This window comes from Anoplophora glabripennis, unplaced genomic scaffold, assembly GCF_000390285.2.
Source record: "Anoplophora glabripennis isolate ALB-LARVAE unplaced genomic scaffold, Agla_2.0 scaffold392, whole genome shotgun sequence".
Lineage (NCBI taxonomy): Eukaryota > Metazoa > Arthropoda > Insecta > Coleoptera > Cerambycidae > Anoplophora > Anoplophora glabripennis.
The window spans coordinates 135,862-163,335 of NW_019416500.1; the positions used below are offsets into that span (position 1 = coordinate 135,862).

Below are 27,474 nucleotides of genomic sequence, written 5' to 3' on the forward strand. Positions count from 1 at the left end.
GTATATATAATCTCAAAACGCTGTATACTGTAACGCTGTGGTTATGTGACACATGTTTCTGTAGTATTATTTTCAATTGTAACATTCACTATTTACTTACCATTGCAAAAAAGAACTTCTTACTATTAATACAATTAAATTTGAAACCTGCTGCTGGTGTGATGTTGCTGTTGAGCCGGTGGCACGCCGCTGGAGCAGGTAATTTCTTATGGTTTAACAGTATACCTAATGGCAACGTAACGTGTAGGTAGGTACGTGGACATCCCAACCTACTTACCTGTCTTAAGTCTCGACTCAGTCAGTCAGTCATCGCGTGCGTTCAATGAACTTAAAAAAAATATTATTTTACAAAGTTACCCAATACTGCACAGTGTGTACCGGTAAACAATGTGAAAAATAATATCACCTTCATTTAAAACTGATAGTGACTTCAATTAAAAATATCGTGCAGTTTGAGCGACGTGTTGTGTTTGGCAAATATTGCGTATATTCCTAGAGAATTAGTGCGAATATGAGTGTGAATGATAGAAAACCCAAAAGTGTCATTTTGGCGTATGTGTACTGGTTGTTCGGGGGGATTTTGGGCCTTCATTTGTTTTATCTCGAAAGGGACGCTCACGCTTTTCTTACTTGGAGTACTGTTGGAGGTTATGGACTTGGATGGTTAGCCGATATTACCAAAATACCCAGATATGTCAGGGACTGTAACAACGATCCAAAATTTTTGGCGGAATTAGCAGAGAGGATGAGGCGGAACGCAAAGGTAATTTTTTATAATCTTTCTTGGGGAGTTACATTATGTGTGTCCCAATAAAATAGGCAAACAATACAAAGAAATACAAAGCAGTTTTACTACAACAAATATAGACAATTTTTTAAGAAATACACCTAGGCATTATTAACTTAAGTTCCTAGTTATTTTCTGAAAATCAGTATTTAATGGTGATCAAATATCATATGAATTATGTTGTTTGCCATATAATTTCTAAATTTTGAAGAAAATCGGTTTTAAAAATCGAGCGATAATAAGTTTAACAGCAAAGGAATCAAGTCATGATATTTACTTTCCCTGTTCTTCATTCAATTATTAACTTAGCTTGCCGATACAAGATATGTTGGAAAGAACAACAAGACATAGTATTTGTTTATGTATTTTATTATGTAGTATATTATATAATATATATGATATTATATAAAAACAATATTATATAACAGATGCAACTGTAAAATTTAAAATATACCTATTTGGTTTATGTAATTTCTTTATATAAACACATTTAGGGATGTCATAATAAATTAGTTATGTCTCTTTCAACGGTTGCACACTCAAGTATGCAATTATTAACGAAATGGGTAATTTAAAAAAATATGAATTTATGGATTTCAAGTCCTAATATAGACCGTAGGTATATTGAGAAAGAAAGCAGCATTACTGTAAACTCGAATTTCTGAAACAAACTTCAATATTTTTAAAAGTATTTTATTTTTTTAGCGATAATATTTATATTTCATATTCAAAATATTGTACTAAATATTATAATATTAATACTGGGATAGAATTACCTAAAAGTGTTCTAATTAAATATAGGTATTGACAAAAATTATTTATATTATCATTTTCTTTCTTAGTTGGGCATTTTGCCACATGCAAACAAAAATTAAAAAATTTATGAAATATAGCCTTGCCATTAAAGAATATATCGAGGGTTATTTTTATGAAAAAGACAGACAAACACTAAATACAAAAAAAAAAGATATCTCGGAAAGGGTAAGAGATACGAAGTAACTTAAATGGGGGTAAAATTGCGTAATGAGGGGACCAACATTATGCCTCTAAAAAATCAAAGTAACATGACTAGTTTTCGAAATATTTGTAAAAAACCGAAATTTTGAAAATCCATTTTTGTTTCATTTCAGCTTTATTTGAGGTGATATTGAAAAAAAGAAGAAAATGGCACGATCGATTTTTATATGTAACGTTTCGTCTTTCCAGGACCATCATCAACTTCATTTCTTTAAATACATCATAACCCCCAGTACTGTAGAGCCTCAGCACGAACCAGATTCAGACGTTTTGTCTCGAAAAATTCATCTTCAATGTATTCATTCCAAATTTATCTAAATTTTTTATTTAGATTTCTATATTTATTGAATTATCGTACTCTAAATGTCGTTAGACCCTGCGAAATCCACCTGGTTATGTAAATTATTACCATCACATGTTTCAATAAAACATTATTAGAGTCCCATGAATCCCATCTCATATTCATAGTTATTTCTAGGTTTATCGTGTGCTCAAAATTCAAACAAATTTCGATCTAATTTTTTTTAGAATATTCATATAAATACATCAGACATACTCTTTCACAGTAGCGGTTACAGGTATAATAAATTCCGATGATATTATGCTTATCTTCATTTTCAAAGTTTACCAAAACGGAAACGTTTCTGAACATTTATTGTAATTTTTTAAAGTATAACATTCATTTGCAGTTTTGGTTGTTCATATGCAATTTTATGAATTAATTTGTCATAATGAAATTAAAATTGTAATAATGTTTTAGTTTTGACGCAACAGCTTTTCGAATTATGTATGACCAGGTGATGGAGATTAAAATTCTAATAATGTTTTATTGTAACGTGTGATGGTAATAGTTTAAATAACTAGATGAATTTCACAGGGTCTAACGACACTTAGAGTATACGATAATTCAATAAACATAGAAATCTAAATAAAAATAGATAAATTTGGTAGGAATACAATACATTGAAGATGAATTTTTCGAGACAAAACGTCTGAATGTGGCTTGGGCTGAGATAGTGCAGTATTGGGGGTCATGAAAGTTTGCAGAACATGTAAGAAAATTTCCACCGTCATATTTAAAAAAATGAATTTGATGATGCTGCTGTCGAGACGGAACGTTACATATAAAAATTGATTATGCCATTCGATAGAGGGCAAACAGTCGCCATGAGAAAGTGTTCTTCTTTTTTCAATATCACCTCAAACAAGGCTGAAATGAAACAAAAACGGATTTCCAAAATTTCGTTTTTTTTAAATATTTCGAAAACTAATCATGTTAGACATGTTTTTTAGAGGCATAATGTTGGTCCCCTTATTATGCAACTTTGCCCACATTTAAGCTAGTTGGTATCTCTTACCGTTTCCGAGATCCTTGTAGTGCGAAGCGAATTTGTAACAGCCTGTATATGGCTCATATAAAACTATAAATAATATCTAATATTCTTGTTTTTTTTATTATTTCGTGAAATAATATGACCTAAATTTTGCTGTTCGATCGACATTTGCAAAAAAATAATTAAAATTTGCTAAATTGCTATACAGAACATATATTCTTTTTTAATAATAAAAAAATAATTGTTATGACAATGCACCACGATTAAATTGAAAGTGTAGTACTCTTTGAGCATTGGGATATGCCAAAAATTTTTAAAAAATCGTTGAAAACAGACAACGAGCTTCTAGTGGCTGACCTATGACGTAAAAATTACTCTTTTTGAGACAATTGGTTCTTTCAATAACAATTACTTTTGGTCAACATGTAAAGAAGAAGAAAGTTATATCACGGCTATAAGATACTTAAAGAAATATATATTTTGTACTTTTCACACTAATAGGTGCAATAGTGCTCCAGACACTGTCACAATTAATTATATGAAGAAGACAATACTGCATCTACTAAAATTGGCATGTTTTAATAAATAAACCTACTTGGCCCACTTTTTGCTGTTTTGTACATTAGCCTCATTTTTTTGCTAATATTTAGCACCTTAAAAGACAAATGTTTTAGAAATCATTAAAATATAATAAATATATAAATGGATATACTGTTTTCTGTGCCTATTATTTTTTCCATTGTGCATTATTTTGTCATCTGATAAAGCCAAGTCACTAAAGATTCTTAATTTTCAGTTCACGATTATTTGGAATAAAAATATCTATAAAAAAAACTTGAACCTGTCGAGTAACCGCTTTTTAAAAATAATCACCAAAATTATGAGTCACTGTTTGAACCTTGAACATACATCTAGCTAATCTATAAAAATTTGTCGATATTTATTTTGCAGTATTATTAAAGAGGCAACATTTCAACTTAAAACCATGATCTGAACTTTCTGTAGCAATTCTATAGTTATATTTGAATTCAGAATACAAATAGAACTTGATAGAGTCAGAAATTTTAGTAATATACATAAAAACACTTGAATACCTTTAGTACTTTTGACTTAGGGTAGTGCTATACTTAAGTAAAAAATACAATAATATTTTTGATGATTGAAAATTGTTATTAAAAATGTATCAGAAATGAACTAGATACACATATAAAACTTAAAAGATATAAAAATAGTGCTATCCCTTTTCTAATTACAATGATATACGTGTGTTCATAATGAAAGGAAATACGCTCGGATACGTCGATTAGTATTTTTAGGTGACTTTTTGATATAAGAAAATTGTATACAAGGACATAAGCAGTCATCAATGATTTTTTTTAATGGAACACCCTGTATATTATGCCATATTTGAATTGTATGGTAAATACTGGACACTTTTTTACAACATACCATATCTCTAAAATCAGCGATTTTCGTAATAATGACTGAAATTTGATAAATGGAAAAAAAATTAATGTTTAATCATAAAACATTATTTAAATAACAATCGTTTTATAATAAATATCCAATGTTTTGTCTGTTTACTTCAATACATTTTTATAGTCGAAGGATTGTTTCCCGTTGAACGTTTTCAATTACCTCTGCTGGAATAAGCCTTATTTCCTGGCGTTTCTTTTTTCTGTTTCAGGTCATCAAGATTATTTGGTCTATTCACATAAACTTTAGATTTCAAATAACCCCGTAAGAAGAAATCTAAAGGGGTTAAATCCGGTGACCTTGGTGGCCACTCCATAGGACCTTTGCGTCCAATCAATTTATTAGGGAAAGTTCAGTAAAAAAATTGTCGAACTGCAATTGCAAAATGAAGAGGTGCCCCATCGTGTTGGAACCATGTCATTATGAGGAATATCTGAATCTTGTGGATTAGGACATAAAAGCTAAAGCGGGGATGAGTTCAAACTGAAGAAAGTCTATGTAGTATTCTCCATTTAAATTTTCTTCAAATAAATAAGGTCCAAGAATTCGGTTTTCGACAGTACCTGCCCAAATATTTATTTCTTGACGATGCTGTGTGTGACAGACTTGTGTCCAACGAGGATTTTCAGTTGACCAGTACCTGCAGTTTTGTCTGTTTACGTGTTCATTTAAAACAAAAGTAGCCTTATTAGAAAAAATAATCTCGGGTAAAATCTAAGTTTTGATTATTCATGTCAATTATCTGCTCACAAAACTGCGTTCTTATGTCAAAATCGTCTTCTAGTAGTTCATGTATCAATTGAATCTTATATGGATGATATTTATTTTTTCGGAGTATATTTGTGACACAAATCTCGATGACAAATTACAATTCCTGGAGATTGTCTTAACGGCTACATGGGGATTATTTAGTAAAACATATATTTTAAAATCTTCTGATATTTCTGCTGGTCTTCCTTTAGGTAAATCTAACTTGGCCGTGCTCAACAAATTTCAATTCAATTTTGCTGACAGTAGATTTAGTAATTAGAGGTTGATCAGGATAAATTCCATTAAATAAATTACACACTTGATTACGCACTCTGTCTCCAAAACCAATCATCATACGTTCAATCAATCAGATAAATGCATTCTTAAAATAAAGCATAAAACTGACACAGACACTGACAAACTAAACGCCGGTGATAGTTTGGTTTTTACTGTCACAAAATACTACATCAAAATGGTCTAGGGGTCAGGTAATGACAAACTATTAATACGAAGAAAACTGTTTTGTTTAAGATAAAATTTGGCATACCAGGTTGTTTCTGTTGGCTTTTAAAAAAATGTTCAAGGTTGTTCAATTTAAACAATTATTATTTAATTACTTGTGTGTACATATTTCAAAATATCAATTTTCAAACATCATTATTACGAAAACCGCCGATTTTAGAGATATGGTATGTTATACAAAAAGTGTTCAGAATTTACCGTACAATTAAAAGATGGCATAATGTACAGGGTGTTCCATTAAAAAAAAAATCAATGATGACTGCATATGTTCTTCTTGAGACACCCTGTATACAATTTCCTTATGTAAAAAAAATCCGCAACTAAAAATACTAATCAGCTTGTCCGAGCGTTTTTTTACAAAATAATTACCTGAATTTAAACGAATTTGTTTCTTTCATCATGAACGCACTGTATACATTTTATATGTAAGTATATTTACTTTGGTAGTTTGCACAATATTTTGATTTATTTACTGATCCTGCATCAAGATTACCGTAGAATCATCGCGTGGATATGTTTTCTGCTATTAAATTTACTAAACAAATATAAGTATACATTTTCCATTAAGAAAAAATATTTTTTATAAAAAGTTATTTGTAATATCTTCGTCTTGTTCTAGCCAAGCAAGCAAGTTTTTTTACATGGTGCCTTGTTATTCACTTTATTTATTTCGTTCAGTATTTTTCCCTTACGTAAATAAATTATTAGAGTCTTCTTTGTTTACTCTATCTTGCAGAATTACACGGAGGAGAAATTAGGACTTCCCGCGAATACATAAAATTAACCCTAGGACTCAATCATGTTATTAAAAAACACGACAGTATAGTATTTTTTCTTAATAAAGTAATAAGATTTATATAATTAATAGAGCAAATACATAGATATGCATATGTTCGAGAAGTGCAACAAACAATTTTCTTAGATACATTTTTCTTTCAAATTTCTTAAAGCTGCCTTAGCCTTTACCTTTTTTCTTCTAGATCGATGGTTGGAAAAGGTAGGGGTTAAAATATTTTGTGAATTTCCCAGTACATTGAACATAGTTACCTATACATAATATTTTAATTATTACGTTTGCGTATTTCATGGTCATTAAATCGACTTTAGTTCATATTTTTTTCAATATATTTCATTTACTAAGCATTTGGATACAACTATGATTATGTTAATTAAGTCCAAAGTGGTACTTATTAGTCTCAGAAAAAAAGAGTGGTAATTAATTTTATTTTTTTATATTTCTATTTATAAATATAGCAACTCAAATTTTATCATTATTAGATATCTGTAGTTACATATGTCCAAAGTTAAGTAGATGTAATAATAACTTATGATACGATTACAAATTTTTGCTTCCTTCTACAGTCTTTATAAAAGTTTGCAAGCCATGTGATCATCGAGCTTATGCAACTAACATTGCAGGGCTGGTATAGTCTTTCCGATCTCAATTGAAGACCAAAGAGCTACGCGGTATGTACCAGGTTCGGTCGCTACGCTGCAACACGGCATTGAAGTATTTGAAAAACTTATTCCCATATTTATTTAACCATACCCATATACAGGTCTGGTCGCCCAGTTGAGGAATGCGCACGGGGGCAAACGGCGAACAAACACAGCCGAACTGGGCGACCAGCCATAAATTTCAATTGTCGATAAATTGCCTAGCAGTGCACTGCAGGAATGCGGAATTTGATGTGATTCAGGTAATTTTAATCTATTATAGGCACCTTCTATTAATTATTCTTGTTACGACTGTGGTAGGGAGAAATAAGAATGACATTTTGTTTATTAAATTTATTACAACATGGCATTTTGGAGACCTTTTGAAACGGAACAAAACGAAATACCGCTAGACAATAGTCTCATTTTAAATATTTACGATTGTTTAAAAAAGGAATAAAATGAAAAACCAGATAATGAAATTATAAATAGAATTCACATATTAACTAAAGTTTCAGTGTCCACAATTTTTCGGGTTATTAAACAAGCTGTTATAGATCATTGCGTAAAGGGGAAGCGAAAACAAAAATTTAAAATGATGAGAGACGTAATTCGGCGGACAATTTATAATTTATATAAAGACAATTGAGGACATAAATAATTAAAATAGGTTGTTGATCAAATGAGCATATAATAGAAATTTTTATGCCTCTAAAAAATCAAGGCTAACATGATTGGTTTTCGAAATATTTAAAAAAATAACGAAATTTTGGAAATCCGTTTTTGTTTCATTTCAGCCTTGTTTGAGGTGATATTGAAAAAATAAGATCAGTTTCTCATTGCCACTTTTGGCCCTCTATCGAACGTTTCATTCAGACGTTTTGTCTCGAAAAATTCATCTTCAGTGTATTCGTTCCAAATTTATCTAAATTTTTTATTTAGATTTCTTTGTTTATTGAATTATCGTACACTGTAAGTGTCGTTAGACCCTGTGAAATCCATCTAGTTATTTAAACTATTACCAAAAAATGTAATAAAATTTCTAGGGTCGTATTTAAAAAAATAAAGTTGATGATGGAGAGACGAAACGTTACATATAAAATTTTTAGAGGCATAAGGAACGACTATACTGGTAACGAAAATCCCCTAAATCTTGGTGTCGCTAATATTAATGATTCATTTACAATGAACAACGACAAACCGTTAAGTCTACGCTAGAGATAATGCGATCGCTTATTAGTTTAATAAAATCTCGTGAAAAATTATACCAATCACAGCCGGTAGAACACAATGTTGTTTTTTAATGTAATCTTGATCTTGTTGTTTTAATTTTACAGAAATTTAATTGCCAATGTGAAAAAAATAATATTACTGTTCAAAACAACATTACTGGTCATGTGACTTGCAATCATTTATGAACTTTATTTGACATTTGTAAATTTATATAGGCGCATTTTTCTGATATGTTTATTTTCTCTTACAGCCCCCATTTTCATCAAGCAGGTTCATTTCTGCCATTATGGTGTCGTATTTCTGGGGACAACTCATCATGTTGGCCATACCGGAAGACGAAATAGGTGGAATTAACTGGAACAGCATTTTCCACTGGTTCATTCCATTAGCTGTGGCGTTAGGTAATGTATTTACGGTTAATGACAAACATATTCTCTCATCTTTCGAATAAAAAAAGACATAGTATCTAATGACGTACCTACGAGATTTTATAGCAAATCATCTTTTAACGTACAAAAATAGATACTGACTGACCTTGACTGATAATCGCTACAATTGTTCATTAATTATTCAGGAGTTGAATCAAAATTTGGAGATGTTTATCTCACTGTTTCGTAGGTGAACATTTAAGTAGCAAATAGGCGTGCATAAATTGTTTAACGCTGTCGAATATTTAATCATTTATTGCAAATTCTATCAAATAACTCCAAATTATTAACTACATACATACCATAGCTGTAGCTAACAGTTATTAAAATATAAAAAACTAATAAATTGGTGAGTAAAAATGTATTGGTAATAAAATTAATCGTTTCTCAGGTACGAATATAATATTTTCTTCATTAGTTCTCAAGTTCTAATATGGCTTAAATATGATATTAAAGGACGTCACTACCAATGCTCTCACAATTTCTTTTTAATTTTAATTAATGTAATGTAATTTGAACACAATACACATATTTAATTTTCAGAATCTTTGTCAACAATGAACTTATTTTTCCCATTGCGAATTGTGCCTCCGTAGTGTATGAAAAAAAACTACTACAATCAATAACTATTAATATTTAAAAGCTATTACAATCAATAACATTATAATCAATAACGGTGCAATCAATAACACACAATTACACACAACACACAATCAGTAACACACAGTCAAACACAATCACACACAACACACAATCAATAACACACAGTCACACACAATCACACGCAATCAATAACATGAAGCATGTGCTGAGTTTAATTTGAATAAGATGAGCCATATTTAAATTAGGTATTAAAAAAAAGTTTATTAGCTCTGTATTCTTTAACTTTATTATTGAATTTTTTAAACCTGTGTTATATATGGAACTTTTTGATTATAATAATATTTTCGCAGAGCCATTTTCAGGAACTGCGTCAAGATTGTAGAAAAACGCTCAGACCCGTCGATTTTAGATTAAAGGGGGACATTCTTTGCTGGTATTTTTGACTTCTCCATTTTCACCCCCAAGCAAGGGTAAGAATCACCCCAAAATATTTAAATGGCATTGGGGGTTGAGTAATATTTCTTTTGAAAGCTCTTACAATTCTCTTTACAACAGACTTTAAATTTTATAATTCCGCCCAATACTCATTAAGAATTTTGATTTTAAAGCTGAAAGTTATGAAAGTCATTCGAGTTAATAAGTACGCCAATGGTAAAAATTTAGTATTTCTTGCGTTACGTTGGTTTTTGGCGTTGGTTGTTATCATTTTCGTAAAAAAAAAAACACAATTGTAAAAAACAGAAATGAATGTAAAATTAGTGGATTCCAAATTATTTTCTAGTATTATTTGGAAGCGTTGGTTGGTAGTTCATTTAATTGTGTTTTTGAAAATTAAACACTATGGTTTATTCTATTGCAGAAAGGGTAGATATGATTTCGCTTTGCTTTATGAACAATGAATGTGCGAATAGAACAGCTCAGCTATTTAATGAACAACATCAAAATCGACATGTCAGGAGGAAGTATGTTCTAGAGTTAGTAAAAAAATTTGAAGAGACAGGGAACGTAGCCAATAAAAAACGAGAAATTGAAAAACCTATAGTTAATGAAGCTAGTGAAGTTGCACTTTTGGGACAAGTTCATCTTGATCCTACATTAAGTACGAAGCAGCTGCCATCTGCGTCTGGGATCAATCGAACTAGCATACAAACCATTTTGAAGAATAAATTCCATCCATACAAAATACATTTAGTCCAGAAACTTCATGAGGATGATTATGACCGCCGTTTGCAATTTTGCGAAATAATGAGTGAGCGAGCAAGAAATGATCCACAGTTCCTTTTTAACAACTGTTTTTCTGATGAATGCAGTTTTTTCTTGAACGGGATGGTAAATCGTCACAATTGCCGCTATTGGTCCGATTCAAACCCAAGAGTTTTTCACGAGGTGCATACACAGCAACCGAAAAAATTAAATGTATGGGCTGGAATTTTCGGTGACCGGCTGGTGGGTCTTTCTTTTCTACCTGGTAATTTGACTGGCCAAATGTATTTGCAATTACTGGAAGACGCTACTGACCCTGCCTTGACTGATATTATTGAAAATGTTCCAGATTATGATAAAGATCATTTGATTTTTCAACAGGACGGTGTTCCTCCGCATTATGCGTTAATTGCCCGTCAGTATTTGGACCAACGTTTTCTACGGAATTGGATTGGGAGAAGAGAAAGCATTGAGTGGCCTACACGATCACCGGATTTATCGCCCCTTGATTTCTTTTTGTGGGGATACCTAAAAAGTAAAATCTATAAAACACAGCCAGCGTCGCTGGAAGATTTGCGTCAAAGAATCGTCGACGAATGACGTCGAATCAGTCCGGAAATGCTTCGGAATGTGCGCAAACGTTTCGAACAAAATCTTTATTCTTGTATGGAAGCGAGCGGTCATCAGTTTGAACATTTAATCAACTAAGTAGTAAGTAAGCAACTAAACATAATTTAAATTTTAAAATGTAATTTTCTTTCAAAGTATTTGGCGGAATTATAAAATTTAAAGTCTGTTGTAAAGGGAATTGTAAGAACTTTCAAAAGAAATATTACTCAACCCCCAATGCCATTTAAATATTTTGGGGTGACGCTTACCCTTGCTTGGGGGTGAAAGTGGCGGTCAAAAATACCAGCAAAGCATGTCCCCCTTTAATCTAAAATCGACGGCTCTCAGCGTTTTTTACAATCTTGACGCAGTTCCTGAAAGTGGCTCTGTTTCATTTGCATTTGGCCACCCTGTATTTATAGTATATCTTCTCATTGTCAGTCCATGATACAGAAAAACGTAATTCAGAACACATATTATTTTTGTTTAACTAAAGATATTGTGGGAGACTACTACTCTGCGGACTACAGCCCCGTCTAGCATTCAGTTACACCCACAATATCTAGTAAATTCTTCGTAAGCATAATCAATAGGCATAGATCGATTTCGGACTTATTAGCTGTCATCCGTATGCTATAGATAACGGCTGACGAACAGTTTAACTATCTAATGATACTGTCCAAAACAACTACTCTGCGAGCTACAGTAATGACATACACAAGCGATATGTGATAAACAGTTAAGGTTATTCTTCGTTAGAATCACCAGCCCGGTTCGATGAACTATTTAGCTAATTGGATACCGATATATCTCGAGAGTGGATCAGATATAAGCTACAAAATTTAATCTTAATTCTTAATATTACTCAATACCTACTGGCACTAAATATTATTTTTTTCTTACTGACAGAGAAGGACCGACCTACTAAACAGTAACTAAAAAAATTGATTTGCTTCGTGCGACATCATGGATTCATAGTACTTATTCATTATTAGTCCGTTAGGTGCAAAGCATTGATTAACAATTAAGTTGTTACATAATTTGTAGGTTATATCACACCTGCAGTCAAAATAATTGTTTACCATTTTAGCAACTGCGGGATATTTTCTTAAGTATTTATTTATTAAGGAAGTCGACTCCCACAATTTTAACTTTTAAGTGACTTCAATTAAGTAACTTATAACCTCGTTTCGTTTAACTTTCTTCTAGGTGTATGGGTGGTAGGCAACATAGGCAGGGAACAAGGAAAACCATGGCTTACCATACTGGTGTCCTACTTAACATACCTGGCGAGGTGGTACTATTTTGACGAAAATATTTGGCTTACACTAATGGTGTTTTGTTCAGGCCTCACGTTCGACACATTTTCCAAGGAATGGAGGCGAACTCCGAAGAAGAAGAAATCGTTTACTAAAAGAGTGACAGTGTTATTCTTATGTGCGGTTTTGTACTGTGGACTGTGGAGTTCTTATTTGTACTTCAACGGGAAAATAACCGATTCCAACGGTGACGAGATACCCATTCATGAAGCCCTGCATCACTTCTTTACATCACCGTGGTGGACTGACTTGAAGCAGTCCCTCTACGACACATATGTTTATGCCCAACATCACGGGTGGTAAGTTTAAGTTTCCATGGTGAAATTTACTTTATCTGCTCCCACTGTAGTAAATAGACTATTAATACATTGTTTTTAAGGAGGTAAGTCGATTTTACCGTAGAAATGAAAGTTGCTATGGACAACGGGATGTAAGCGAGGTAACTTACCTCCCTAGGAAAAAAGCGATTTCGAGTTATAAATACATATATTGTGAACAAATAAATAGAAATATTTGATGAACATTACATTCTATTAATTATTATGAATGAATATTTATAGTAATTGAACACTTATTACATTTAGTAACATTTATAAAATCTGGATAATTATTCTCCTCGCATCTACTAATTGTCACATTTTCCTCAAAATGATTTGACCGCTCCATTTCAGTCACCGGAGAACCTGGAGTTGAAGTGTCATTGTAAAGAATCCTGTTGGCTATTTCGTTTTTGTTACTTAAACTGTCAGCAACATGACTTTCTGCAATTGTGGCTGATTTCCACCCACCATGTCTTTTGATTGCTAATACATCAACTCCTGTATTAGCCAGTGACGTTGCCGATGTTCTTCGGAATGAATGTCCTGTATATGTTTCTGGATGATCTAGTTTAAAATCTGTGCAATCTTATTGGGAATCATAGAAAGGGTATTCTTGCCAACTGGTTGGTTGTAACATCTACCAGCTTGATACCGCATAAAAAAGCATGAAATTTCAGTATTAATTTCGAATCTAATCTTGATAAATTTCTTGAGAATTTCTAGGTGAGAAACAGAACCCAGACGAGAAGTAATTTTAAACGTACGTGACATACCATTTTTAGAACCTGGAATTGTAAATATAACAATGTCATCGAAATTTTTTAAATCCAAAGTAAGTTTGCATAACTCATCAGTCATTTAGAAATGATAATTCAAAACCAGCAAAATTACAACTTTTATGTAGCTTTGTTTATAGATGCCTTAGAAACGACAAAATTGCAAGATTTCGAAAATGAATTGATTAAGAAATGTCAAAAAATAAAACCTAATCTTTATTTCATGAACCACAAAGAACTGTGGAAGCAGATAAAATGTTATACACCACTGAGCAGTTAAGTAGAATTTACCAGTCTCGGACTCTATTGCGAGGAGTGGTAAATAATGCTTACCTCCTTTGTGGTGTAAATAACTATAAATATATATTCTAATCATAGTCGTTTTGAGCTACTGCTTTTAATCGTAAAGTAAATGTGGATAAGAAGTATAGCACCAAGTTTATACATTTTTAAATCGACGACAAAATTTAAAAAGTAGCCTTATAATTTTTTTCTGTCAAAACTATCGAAGGCGCTTTGCCCCCGGTCTCCTAATGTAGCTGTCGCTATATCTAATACTCTAGTAGAAAAATTTCAATCAACCCATCCATTTTCGAGAGATTCTTCATCATTTATTGGACACCCTGTATATATTTATTTCTTATTTTTATTGATGCAATGAATCAGCAAAACTTGAAACCGGTGTATGGGGAATTTATCTTATAAAAACGATGTACGACGTAACTGTATATTTATAAAAAAATTAAGATCTATGTTTTTAATGTGGAAAGGTCACATTTTCAAAGAGAGTGTATTTTGTTAAGTGGGTAATTAAAAATAAACTTTTTCTGGACTGAGATTGATGTACTTTTTTGGGAAAATATATTGAATCTAAAATATTAATACCAAGCATGTCATAGTCTATCTCATATGTTGGGTGAAGCTAGACAAGGGGAAAGCAGAGGGCTTTATTTTCATCCAACTGATGCGCGCGATTACATCTCCAATGTCGTACGTTTTGGAAGGGTCAAAATAAAATATTTTATAGTCAATAAGTCAATATATTTCAACAGCTATAATATATATAATATTTTTATAACTTCTTGGAATCCCAATAACTGTAACCATTTCTTTCTTGTTGCACCATCCCCAAGCATCCTAAAAACAATCACATTTCACTTTTAGAATACTGAGGCAAATTTTCAGCATATTTTTATGTCTCATAAAAATATATTCCCAAAGGAGAACATCAAATGGTTGAATGAATGCAACTTTCAGTTGATTGCATCTTCGGTAATTTTATGTATATGTGAACCACCACCATATTTTTGCTGTTGTATTTATTCAGTTTTTATGCTCGTGCATTTAGTAAAATTGTAAATATATTTTTGAAAAGGTTTTTGTCGTAGAGGAAAATGAAAATGATGAATGATTAAAATTTGTAATGTTTGGTATAAGGGACAACATTGAAATACCTATAAATATATTAAATATAAATATTGTCTGTAACTTATTTGTGGTGGTTCATATTATTGTTTTCTTACTATCTCAGCAAAAATTTAAAAAAAAAATACCAAGTCAGTTTTATAAAATTTTACCGTTATTCAAATAAAAGTTACCCACACGCACGACAATGGTCACAGTTGCATATACATTCCAAAGTCACCTTCAAGCACGCTTACCTGTGGAAGGATAGCTAATGTGGATGTTTATAATCCAATTTCTTACAAATTCTGCACTGTCTAACCATATTCACACCTTAAAAGTTTATCCAAAATGTATAAACACTAATCACGTTTCACTGACTAAAATCACAACTATTTTCTAACAAGAGACGCCATATTCTGCCAACCACGGCAGAACGAACGAGGAACGCGCTTCAAATTATTGCGTAGTTGCCAAGTCTTCAAACATGGCAAATATGAAAAATGAAAAATAGTTTAATATGTACAGAATTTAACAATATTGTATGCATGACTTAATAATACTATCCTATAATAATAATTTTCACAATTGTGATGAAAATTGCGATAAAAATATTAAGTACATTTCCAGTATAATTATACACCTGACAAGAATGATACAATTAGACTGTGAATAGACCAGGCTTCATCTAGAAATGTAAATAAATAAGTTCCCTTTATTTAAATATCCTTGATTAATACCAAAATATCGTCCCTCTTTTAATATCGGATAATAAAATTTTGATAAAAATATGGTTAGATACATATTTTTCAAGTAATAAAAATGATTTAGATATACTGCAAAATGTGAATCAAATGGTGGCGCTGTAACTAAATATTTAGATATTTCAATTACCAGTTAATAAATTTAATTTTATTATAGGTATTAAAAGATAGTGCATAATAAATTTCAGATCATTAGACAAACTTAAGGCGTTTTTTAGGTCCTCCTCGTGAAGGGGCATAGATAAATATTTTATTTAATACAAAATCAAGTCCAAAAAAATTAGGTTAATAGAAAGACTATAAAATGACAAATTATTCATAAAAATAAGGAAATATTATCACAATTTATGAGGAAGACAAAGAGAAAGGATCTTTCTAGATGAAAGCAGTTTAAGGCAAAAGTATCTAACTGTTCAGGGGAATTAAAATTAATTAATTTTTATGTGTACACCATTTCAGATATTTTCATTATTTAAGAAAGTTCTTACCGTTAAAACGACACAAAGCTAAATACTTCCGAAAGAAACTAAATATTTTGCTGGGTTGCTCATGTTGTCAGAAAACTTTTTAATGCTATGTTTATATAAAATACTCTTTTATTTTTATTTCCGCCGAGAAATTTATTTGAAAATGTGCTTATCTTTTACATGGTGACTTTAAAAGTAACTATTTTTTTAAATAAATTATTCATTCGTGCTCAAATGGAAATATGTCATGAATATAACATATTACCTGCATTAGTTTTACTTATCTGAAAAATGTTATCACTATCGACTGCATTGCTAACGCATATTATCGTAATATTTACAGGATTAGTATTTTTTCCACCTATTTATAAACCAAAATGCACATAGGTTTTTAAATTACATGCGTATGTATTGCTACTATTTGCTTTAAAAGATATAAATTCAAATCAACTTAAATGAATTATATAAATTTTCCTAAGATTCTCATATGATGAAGTCATACATATACACCAGGAAAATTAGCGAAAATAAAAGAGAAACTCGAAAAAAGTCCTATCCGCGAGATTATTGTAAAATTGTCTAAGGGAACATAATCCAAGACATATCTCATCTCGTAAGTCAAAAACATTTATTAGCTAACTTTTCTATTTCAACAAATAAGTGAGGAAAACAGTTTTTTCACTTTGCAGGGAAAACCATCAATTTTAACGAAAAGTAACTCACAGACAGCTTATAGGGAGTAAAATTATCTACAAAATGAGACTTGTTAAATTAAAATCGGTTAATAAACAAAAAGTTATTGCAAAAAAAACAAGAATAGTGCCCATTTTTAATTTGTTTATAACTATTGCATTTATTGTTGAAATTTTATAAAACCTATGACAAGTTGAGGGTTTTGTCATACTACAAAAGTGTGCCAATAGTGGGCGCTGTAGGTGCAATAGTTTTCGCACAATTCTATTTGTTTATAACGGAGGCTCCAAAAGTTACCAAAAGTTATTAACCTTAAGCCTCTGTACAGGTGTTAATTTTCAACCAATCATGATTCTGAAAGCGTTATTGTAATCTTAAAGACGTAATTAAGCGACCTATTAAAAAATATCACCGTTTTTTTGACATTAACATTCTCAAATTGTGCATAAAAGAACCGTACGTTTTTCTCTTATAAACAATTGGAATAACATTGTTGCTATTTATGCTATCTCACCGAAAATAGATGCAATGGATAGTTGGCAAAAAAATACAATTTTAAAATAAAAAAGTACCCTCTACGACCAACAGGAGCCAAGATAAGATTTTTTTTTAAATCGTAGCGCAATTGTTTATAAATATTAAGACTTGAATTTTTCGCAAAATAAAGTTTACGACGTAAATTACGATTTCCCGTGAATTGCATTGAAAAATGTGGAAAATTAACGACTCACGAGCCCTTTAAAGAGAAGGTACTCGCTAAGTAAACTGTCCGTAGGCCGGCGGCGTGGGGAAGCTCGTCCAAGCGGTCGCGCGCGCGAGAAAAGTTAATAAAGATTTACACACAGACGTGTGCGAGAGAGATAGAGCAAGTGCGGGCTTATGCTTCGTTCACTAGCGCAATACATTTAATTCAACCAATTAGCTAGCTATACTCGATTCTTTACCCAGTTTTTCTGTTAAGCCGTATTCCCGTTTGAAGTTAAAATAACATAGAAAGTATGGTTAAGTTAAAAATTTTGAGAAATTATTGATTAGGTTTTTAATTATATTCAGACGCATGGCAGAAGGGACAGCCGACGAATTTCTGATCTACAAAGACAATAATACAGAGACTAGCAGAAGAAAAATTCCATTAAAAATGTGTAGATATATTAAATCTATGAGTAAAACTACACCTGTGGTATTAAGAATTCTTTATCTTAACGTAAACGGAATATATGTAGCAGTAGTAATTTTAATTACTATTAATGAATAAGTTCATAAGCCCTATTTGTTTATATGGAATTTCTGTACAAATTGGAGGTATTAACGGAGGAATGTAATAATTAGAAATTTAAAGTCAAAGATACATATTTAAAAAATATTCATATTTACAATTTTCCAAATAGTTTTATAATGCCTTCTTTATGTATTTCTCCATTTATTTTCCTCATATCGTAAGCTCGATCACTTAAAATTACTGCAAGCTCTTCTGAAGTAGTTGTTTTAAATGGTTTATATTATTTTGCTTAGCAAAACTATATCGATGCTTTCTTTTTCAACATATTATTTAAAGAGAAGGTTTGCTGAAGCATATTATAATCACAATTCAGTTGAAACTGTTTATTTATATGTATTTAGTTTGATGATAAAAAATAAATTGAAGAGTTTACCTATTTAAGGGGTCAAAATTTTGACGTTAAAATGACATTTTATTTTGAGGGTGGGGAAAATAATATAATCAAATATGTTATCATCAGAGACAACGCTACTTATACACTAAATCACACAATAATTTAAGAAATCGTTTACATGACTTTTACTTTAAAGTTTGTTTACGGTATTTTGTACCGGTATACCCGTGTACCATTATTTGTTTTAATGGTATTTGCCTGCACTAGCTTCATCTGCCTTGCACACATCAGAGCCATTGACCTCTTTTTCTAGGGCCAGTCCATAGTTTACTAGGTCTATGGTTGACACATTATTTACTACATATACTGACGTTTATAAATTTTAACATGTCAACTGTCACTTGTTTCGTCGAGTAACATGTTCATAGCTAGCGAGATTGATATTAAAAGATTCATAGCTCAGTAACCATGGTGAATTGAACACATGTATATTATAACTTTTTTATTCAGAATGACCTCAGGGACTTCTTCCTAAAATTTGTCCATTACGTCGTACAACACCCTGTATACATACAAAGTTTTTCCATTAGAAATAACGAAATAGTGAAATATGCCCGAGAAAACGAATTAAAAAAAAGTGTACATCACTGTGTTCTAAGGAAAAGTATCGTATAAGAAACAATTCATCATCTTCTCCATGTCCCTTATAACAACGGATATACAAGGACTAATAGAAATTGGCCAAATCAAAAAAATCTTCTGTATATAGTGGAGGCATGATTCATTTGTTCCACCGAAATAAGCTCAACCCTGTGAATTTTTTAAGGCATTATTTCTAGCAGCTTATATAAATTAATTCCATTTAAGGTGAATGTTATCGAAATTGTCTACACGTAATGAAATTGTTTGAGGTACGAGAGCGAATGCTTCACAGTTAAATATTTAAATAGTGGCAGTGACCCAAATAACGGTATATTTATTGAACGGAAAAATATAGGATTTAGCGGAGCGAACTACTTTCTATTCTATTTTTTACCACCGATTATGAGTATTTCTGAAGTAGCAGGAAGAGGCAACTATGACAGATAAAACTAATAATATACAGGGTGTTCGTCTATAAAAGGTACACTAATAGGATCTGCTAAATTAGAAGAAATAAAGAGGTTGGTTAAATTACATAAACGTGATCATGGCATTTAAAATTATGAAAGAAATAACACAGAAATCCCACAATTTTTTAAATATGCTAAAATGAATGAAAACTTTTCTTATTTCTCCATATATTTGTGTATCATGAAATTTGGTGTGTGTATTTACAAGCCTATATGCTCTATGTGCTGTGTATATTTGGAGCACCTGATTTTCTTGTGTGAAAAAAACTTGTTTCATAATTAATTTAATTTAATCACAGTTGCCACTAAAAATAAATGAAAATTTTTAAGAGCATTCGATTTATATACTTATACATACCAAATTCCATTAAGCAATTTTAAGTAACAAAAAGAAATGGAAGAAATAAGAAAAGTGTAGTTTTCAGTTTTTATATTAATTAAATATCTTTTTTTTTTTAAGAAAAAAAGCCTAGCAGCCAATACTGATCTATTGAGCAATTAATATTTGGCATTCGAAAACATTTAATTTCTTATTTTTGTATGTATTTATTATATTTTTTTCTATACATTTAGTCTAATGACTTATTTGTTTTACTCAAAATTCGTAGGAAATATTAATAGTTCATGGGCGGAAAAAATATAATAAAATCAATTTTATATCTACAAAGGTAAAGTAAGCATAAAATTAACAATTTTATGCTGTGATTAAAAATAATACGCTATATATTACTTTTTATATCTACATTAAAAGACCAAACATAAAGATTTTAATTAAAATCGTTTTAAAATCATAAAGAAAATTTTACGATATTTTCTGGCCTTACATTTTAGGTCATGTTAGCTAAACTAAGGATGTTCCACAAGAAGAAGAAGAATTACACAGGCCCACAAACAGAAATCGAAAAGCCCTTTTTCCCAGACTACTTTTATGTTTTTGGGGGTCGGTGATCACGATCACATCACGTCTAGATCAAGGTCAAACACGTTAAATGAATGATACAATTCTTTTGACCCCGGATGCTGAAAGAGAGGAAAATTTTTATCCTTTTTGGGATGCTTGAATATCGTATCGTGAGTTCACTTGTCATTAGCCTTGAAGGTTGTGGGATTTTGAGATTATAGAATTTCGTAATTGTTTTATTAATTAATTGTGTTAAGAAGCGTGTCTGGCTGAAATATCTTCTGTTTCTAGATTTCAAAACGTATTCACTTGCTTATTGAGTTTTAGGGTTATGAGATTTTAGGTTTATTTGGTTCATGGGTTATATGGTTCTGGAGTTATGGTGTACACTGTACAAGGGTAAGAAACGTTTTTAAATCAATCTTCTACAGAAGCTTAGTTTCGGGGTTCAAACGCGTATAAGTGATGCTTTTTAGGTATTCTGAAAAATTATGGGCCTTGAATTGCGGTGTGTGACCTTCATTTGACCCTGAAGTAGACTCTCAAAGTAAGATCCAAGGTAACCAGTTGATGGTCCCCGAGATTTCCCACAACTTTTGTAGAGGTCATTAATCCGATATCTTGCTTCCCAGACGAGATATCATTCGGGATACCAAAAACGATGATTCAAACTACAGATGACCTGCAAATGACCTTCAGAGGTCGGTTCGACCAACAGGTCGAATCGTATTCGGACGTCAAATTCCGCTCTTTCAGAATTCGGATAAAAAAATTGTATAATTCGAGTTAATGTGTTTGACCTTCATTTGACCTTGATTTAGACGTGATATGTGATCGTGAACAGCGACCCCAAAAACATAAATGTAAACTATTTCAAGACCCATTCCTAAGATATCAGCCGAGAGATCAAAAGAAGAATTTGACCTCTAGATGACCCCCAAATGACCTTCAGGCCAAAAGGTCGAAGAGTATTCGGACGTAAAATTTTCCGCTCTTTCAGAATCCGGGATCAAAAAAATTGTATCGCTCGAGTTAATGTGTTTGACCTTCATTTGACCTTGATCTAGACGCGATGGGGTCATATGGACACCGGGATCGTGATCAGCGACCCCAAAAACATCAAGGTTACCCACTGGGAAAAAGGAGTTTTGATTTCTGTTCGTGGGCCTGTGTTATTAAAATTATTAAAGATTTTCGACGTTCCATGTTTTTATTTAGAAATCTTTAGGCCTTTGTTAAATATCACGATGTTTTATTCAATAATATCCTAAAGGAACAACTTCTAAACTTAGACAGTCACATACGTTTACCTGTGTTAAAGCCGAATCTGTTAGTTTGCTGGAGCAGTGCGTGAATATAGTTCTCTCACATTTTTACGCTTGGTGAGCATCGAATAAACTTATTATTAACGTAAGCAAAGTTATGTTATATTTCGTAGGGAGTTCTTGTCCTTGACAAACTTCACACTATCAATAAATAATGAAATAATAGACAATGTTACTAGTGCAAAATTTCTGGGACTGCATATAGACAAGGACTTGTTCTGGTCTAAACACATTATGAATGTTGTAGGAAAACTAAATTCTTCGTATTATGTTACCAGAAACCTTAAGTCTGTTGTTGACAAGAAGTATCTACTAAATGTTTACTATGCATTGGTATACTCGCATATAAAATACTTAATCTTGTATTGGGGTCAGTCGAAGGAGATACACATAGTCTTTATATTACAAAAAAGAATATTACGACTCATTTTTTCATATCAACCGCTTGAATCATGCAAGCCATTATTCAAAGCGAATAAAATACTAACTGTGTCATCTGTTCCTATTTATGAAGCAGCCTTATTTAGGAAAAATTCAAATTTATTTCCCTGTCGTACCTCGACTCACAATCACGATGCAAGATGTGCAGCTAGTATTTTCACTGATAAATTAAAATTATTAAGTGCGTATTATATATGTAGTACAGCTTATAACAAACTACCTCTAACAATAAGAAATCTAACCAGTGTCTCTAAATTCAAAAAAGAACTTTTAGAATTTCTTTACGAAAGGAGCTTTTACACTGTGAATGAATTCTTAGATACCTACATATACATGATTCGTATTGTCTCTATATCTTATTTTTATGTTTATTTTATATGTATACGTTAGATATAAGTCATATGTAAGGCCTTATTTATGTATTATTGAAGTTTTTTTATTGTTGTAGTTTTTCTTTCATTTTTTTAAATCTGACGTTCGTATCCTGTGTTGGCATATATGAAATAAAATTGATTATTATTATATTATTATTATAACTTGTTTTTTAAATACAAAGAGAGCTGTCAAATTTTACAGCAGTGATTTTTTCTTTTTACTTAAAATCTTATACCCGCTATGATTTTAAGCAAATTGATATATGAGACAGTTTTGATGGATTGACTGACGTTACTTTCCCAAATTTCATATAATATGATAATATTTTTCTTAACAATTTTAATTTAAGAAGTTTTTCAATATACATATTTTTTTCAATGGAATGATACCTATGTACAGGCTGGTCCATTTTCGATGGGAATTCAGGGTATTTCAGAAACTACTAAAGATATGATAAATGTGACACCACGTTTTCGAGCTCGATTTTCATGGCAAACTCGACTGTCAAATCAGAAATTTGCTATCTTCATTTGTTTCTGAGTTACAGGGCGTTTCTCATTATTGTGACACTTTTTAACATGTATGTATCTCAGCTGTTAAATAAGTTAGAGTTAAAGTAAAAACTGCTCAAGACTAATTCTTTGGCGTAGAATTGAATGCCGGTATTAGATTTTTAGTAGATCTTAAGATTTAGGAGTTATGACCCAAAGTTATATTTTTTTAAATGGAAATCGTAGCTGACCATGGCCTAAAAAATAGAGATTTTTTTTCCGATTTTCAGCAATATATCACATGTTGCACTTATTTTTACAAACACGGGAGATACGGGGTGTTTCATATATAAATTATATTTTTTTTTCCTTTTTAATATGACCGGCTATGAAAATACAGCTAAAACTATAATTCTTACTTTTACAAAAGTCATATCTGTTGTAAAAATATGACATTTATTTTAAATGCACAACATATACTCGTGTGATAATATAATAGGTACTAACGAAATTTTAGGAGATAGGTGGATAGGAACAAACGGACAGATCAGATGGCCAGCTCGGTTACCTGATTTGAATCCGTTGGACTTTTTCCTTTGAGGTTTTCTAAAAGACATTATATTTAAAATTCCTTTTAATACTATTTCAAATACCTATACATTTAATGAATGCTACCCGAAGCGTTGCCAGAAGATGCGTGAAATGTGTGACAGTTGAAGGACGGCAATTTGAACATTTAGCTATCATTTTTGAAAGTTTTTATTGATGTAGGTACTTACTATTGTTTAATTTACGTTTAATATTGTAACTTCAGTTGAAGTGGAATAAAAATTTGAAAACTCTGTCTTTTCTTATCTGTAATATATATTTTAAATAAACGTCATATTTTTACAACAGATACGAGTTTTGTAAAAGTAAGAATTATAGTTTTGTATGTATTTTCATAGCCAGCCATATTAAAATGTAAAAAAGGATCGAATTTATATATAAAACACCCCGTATAGCATGTAGTATATTGCTGAAAAGCAAAAAAAAATCTCCATATTTTTAGGTCATAACCAGCTACGATTTCCATTTAAAAAATTATAACTGTGGGTCATAACTCCGGAATCTTAAGACCTACTAAAAATCTAATATCGGCATTCAATTTTACGCCAAATAATTAGTCTTGAGCAGTTTTCACTTTAACTCTAACTTATTTAACAGCTGAGATACAGATATGTTCAAAAGTGTCACAATAATGAGAAACGCCCTGTAACTCAAAAACAAATGAAGATAGCAAATTTCTGATTTGACAGTCGAGTTTGCCATGAAAATCGAGCTCGAGAACGTGGTGTCAGATTTATCATACCTTTAGTAGTTTCTGAGATACCCTGAAATCCCATTGAAAATGGACCAGCCTGTACAGAGAAAAATACTAGTTAGTTCGATCAAATCTGTTACAGATTTTACCGGCATTGTCGTGAAAAACAAGATAATTTCAATTCATTTTTTGTTCATTCGTTTGTTTCTACAAAGCCGTGCTGCTAATTTCGAATTCTTCCGAGCTTTCCCAAAAGCCAGAATAGTCTCTACTTTTTCTCTATTCATTTTTTTAATAAATATAGTAAAATTGCATAAAAATATTTCTTAGCAATAAATAAAAACATTGAAAGTATCAATAAAGAGACCATTCAGAAGATGTAAAAATTATTTGTGAAATAATTATGAAAACTAATTCCAATAAAGTTACATTCCCATGAAATGTTAAGTCAAATACTTGTACCATAAAGATTCTAGCTTGTGAATTCTTATTCATTGCTTTTGTTGTTAATATAAAATCCACTGTCAACTGTTTCATTCTGCCATATTAAAAATTAGACACCCTGTATTTTTTAGTTGTTAGGTAAAGCGGTTCCAAAATGTTATAGTTTCCGAACGAGAAACAAATAAAACAGCACTACCTTCTGTTTTAGGTACGAGATATGGAAACAGATAATTGACTTATCCGACCCGCAAGGAGAACAAAACGCTTACAGGGTCTTGGGCGTGAGCCCCACGGCCAGTCAGTCTGAAATAACAGCCAAGTGGAGGGGTCTGAGCAGGGAGTTCCATCCAGACAAGGTGAAGGATCCCGACAAGCAAAGGTCGGCCCAGGAGAGGTTCATGGAGATCCAGCAGGCGTACGAGATCTTGTCCAACATAAAAAGTAAAAGGAAACGAAAAAATAAGAAGTCTGTTAGGGAGGATGAACTCTAGGGCAATTAAATTATTTAGTATTAAGATGATTGGACTGTTTGACTGTTCAGTGTGACCTACTAATGACAATGGATGATTATTGAGAATAACTTATACATAATCCTACTGAATTGAGTCACTAGTTTTTAGTTGTTAATTTTATAATAGTCCAGGGAACCAAAGGTTTCGCCTCCGAATTCTTTCGGATAGAATCGATTGTCGTGAAACATGGACTGTAAGTAGAAAATAGCTCAAGAAACAAAAGTTATATAGTGCCGATGAGCACTTTTGCCCAGGGGTGGAAGCTACCCCTTCTAGGGAGTGAAAAATAAAATGAAAATAACCCCAGGAATCAACAAAGCAATCAATTTCAAGCAAAAATTATCTAATGAACATTTTTCAATATATTCAGAGTTATTGGTGATTGAATATGTAAATTTTTTATTAAAAAAATACGTTTTCAGCGGTTTTTCTCGAATAACTCGGAAAATAGATATTATATATAAAAAAAAACATCATGAAGGAAATGAAGCTTATAGAAAAAGAAAAAGATCGAGTTTCTTTTAATATCTGTAGGTGCTGAGATACGGCTGGTTGAAGATAATTTCATGTCTGCCAGAAACTAAAACATTTAACGTCAAATAACTAAAAAATATATATTTTTCAAGAAAAATGCACAGAACATTTTTTAAAGTACTTAAAAAAATTTTTAAAATAAATTTGACTTTAAGTCATCAGCATAAAAATCAACAGAGTTATGATCAAAATAAAACTGTTAATTCGGAAAAAAATCAGTACAAAAACCTATACATTTTTCACGAGATTTAAAATTAAAGTCCTACAGTTTACATTTTTTATGTGTTGACAGTATATTATATAAGCGGTTTAGAATACATATTTTTTAAAATATTACGTTTTGATTGAAAAAAAAATTAATTCCAACAAAAATAACTAAAAATAAGAAAGATACGAAAAATATTCAAGGGTACAAAAGTTTAGATGTTTTTTCACAGAAATTTTGGTTTTTTATTTGTGTAGGATAAAAATTAACACAGATGTCGCTGCTAGAAGAATGCAGCTGAGGGCGAAGGTCATGTTTTTTAAACCTTTTAACCTCAAAAATCTCAAAAATAATTCTTTAAAAACTAGTCAATTTTACAGTACCTTTAGCTGTCGAAATTATCCGTAAAATCGTTTTTGGATCGACACAATAGCTTTAAAACTATGGAAGTTATCGTTAAAAAACCAACGACACCTTACCGCTTCAATTTTTGGAGCATATCAATGTTTTGGTTATCCACAATTTTGTAGCATTTATAAATGTATACATAATAAAATAATATATAATTATGACTTTCTGCCAGAGAAAAATATTGAGAAATAATTATTATGAATGTTGCTTAAATTATATTTCGTCATTGGGGGTGGTTTATAAGGGTTAAAACGATAAATTATAAATTATATTATAAGCAGGTAAAAGAATTTAATTTATCCTGTTTGTACCATCAAATCATTTCAAACTGTTAAAAACAATTTTTTTTTTAATATTTTATTATTAGGGTTAGTTTTTTAAAGGATGAAATATTGTAATAAATTATTTGTAACACCATAAACTATTGAAAAAATTTCTAACTATAATATATGAGCTATAAATATATTTTAAGGTCAAAGAAACTATTAATTTTATATTTTTATCATTAAAGGTGATTTTTAAGGGTTGAAACTTTATGAAAATAACATAATTTATAACCCACAATATAAAACAATATTTATTCTATATATTAGGATATGATTTTAGTCTATATAGCACCTATTTTTATATTTATTCAGTTTTTTAGCATAAGGAGTGCTTTTCGT

The 27,474-nt window shown here is 31.2% G+C and overlaps 1 protein-coding gene across 1 annotated transcript; it reads left to right on the forward strand.

The window, feature by feature from the left end:
* The first annotated feature begins 246 nt into the window (after window positions 1-246).
* Window positions 247-26,075, forward strand: LOC108909783 (dnaJ homolog subfamily C member 22). Its single transcript, XM_018714206.2, has 4 exons — window positions 247-763; window positions 8,807-8,957; window positions 12,609-13,017; window positions 25,356-26,075. The coding sequence occupies exons 1-4, from the start codon at window positions 512-514 to the stop codon at window positions 25,636-25,638; spliced, it is 1,095 nt and encodes a 364-aa protein (XP_018569722.1). The 5' UTR covers window positions 247-511; the 3' UTR covers window positions 25,639-26,075.
* Window positions 26,076-27,474: the final 1,399 nt, after the last annotated feature.

Excerpts from the sequence above, each read along its gene's own strand:
- LOC108909783 (XM_018714206.2), top strand. The coding sequence starts at position 512 with ATGAGTGTGAATGATAGAAAACCCAAAAGTGTCATTTTGGCGTATGTG. Across the intron at positions 764-8,806 it reads GGATGAGGCGGAACGCAAAG|CCCCCATTTTCATCAAGCAG; the intron begins GTAATTTTTTAT and ends TTTCTCTTACAG. Across the intron at positions 13,018-25,355 it reads TATGCCCAACATCACGGGTG|GTACGAGATATGGAAACAGA; the intron begins GTAAGTTTAAGT and ends CTTCTGTTTTAG.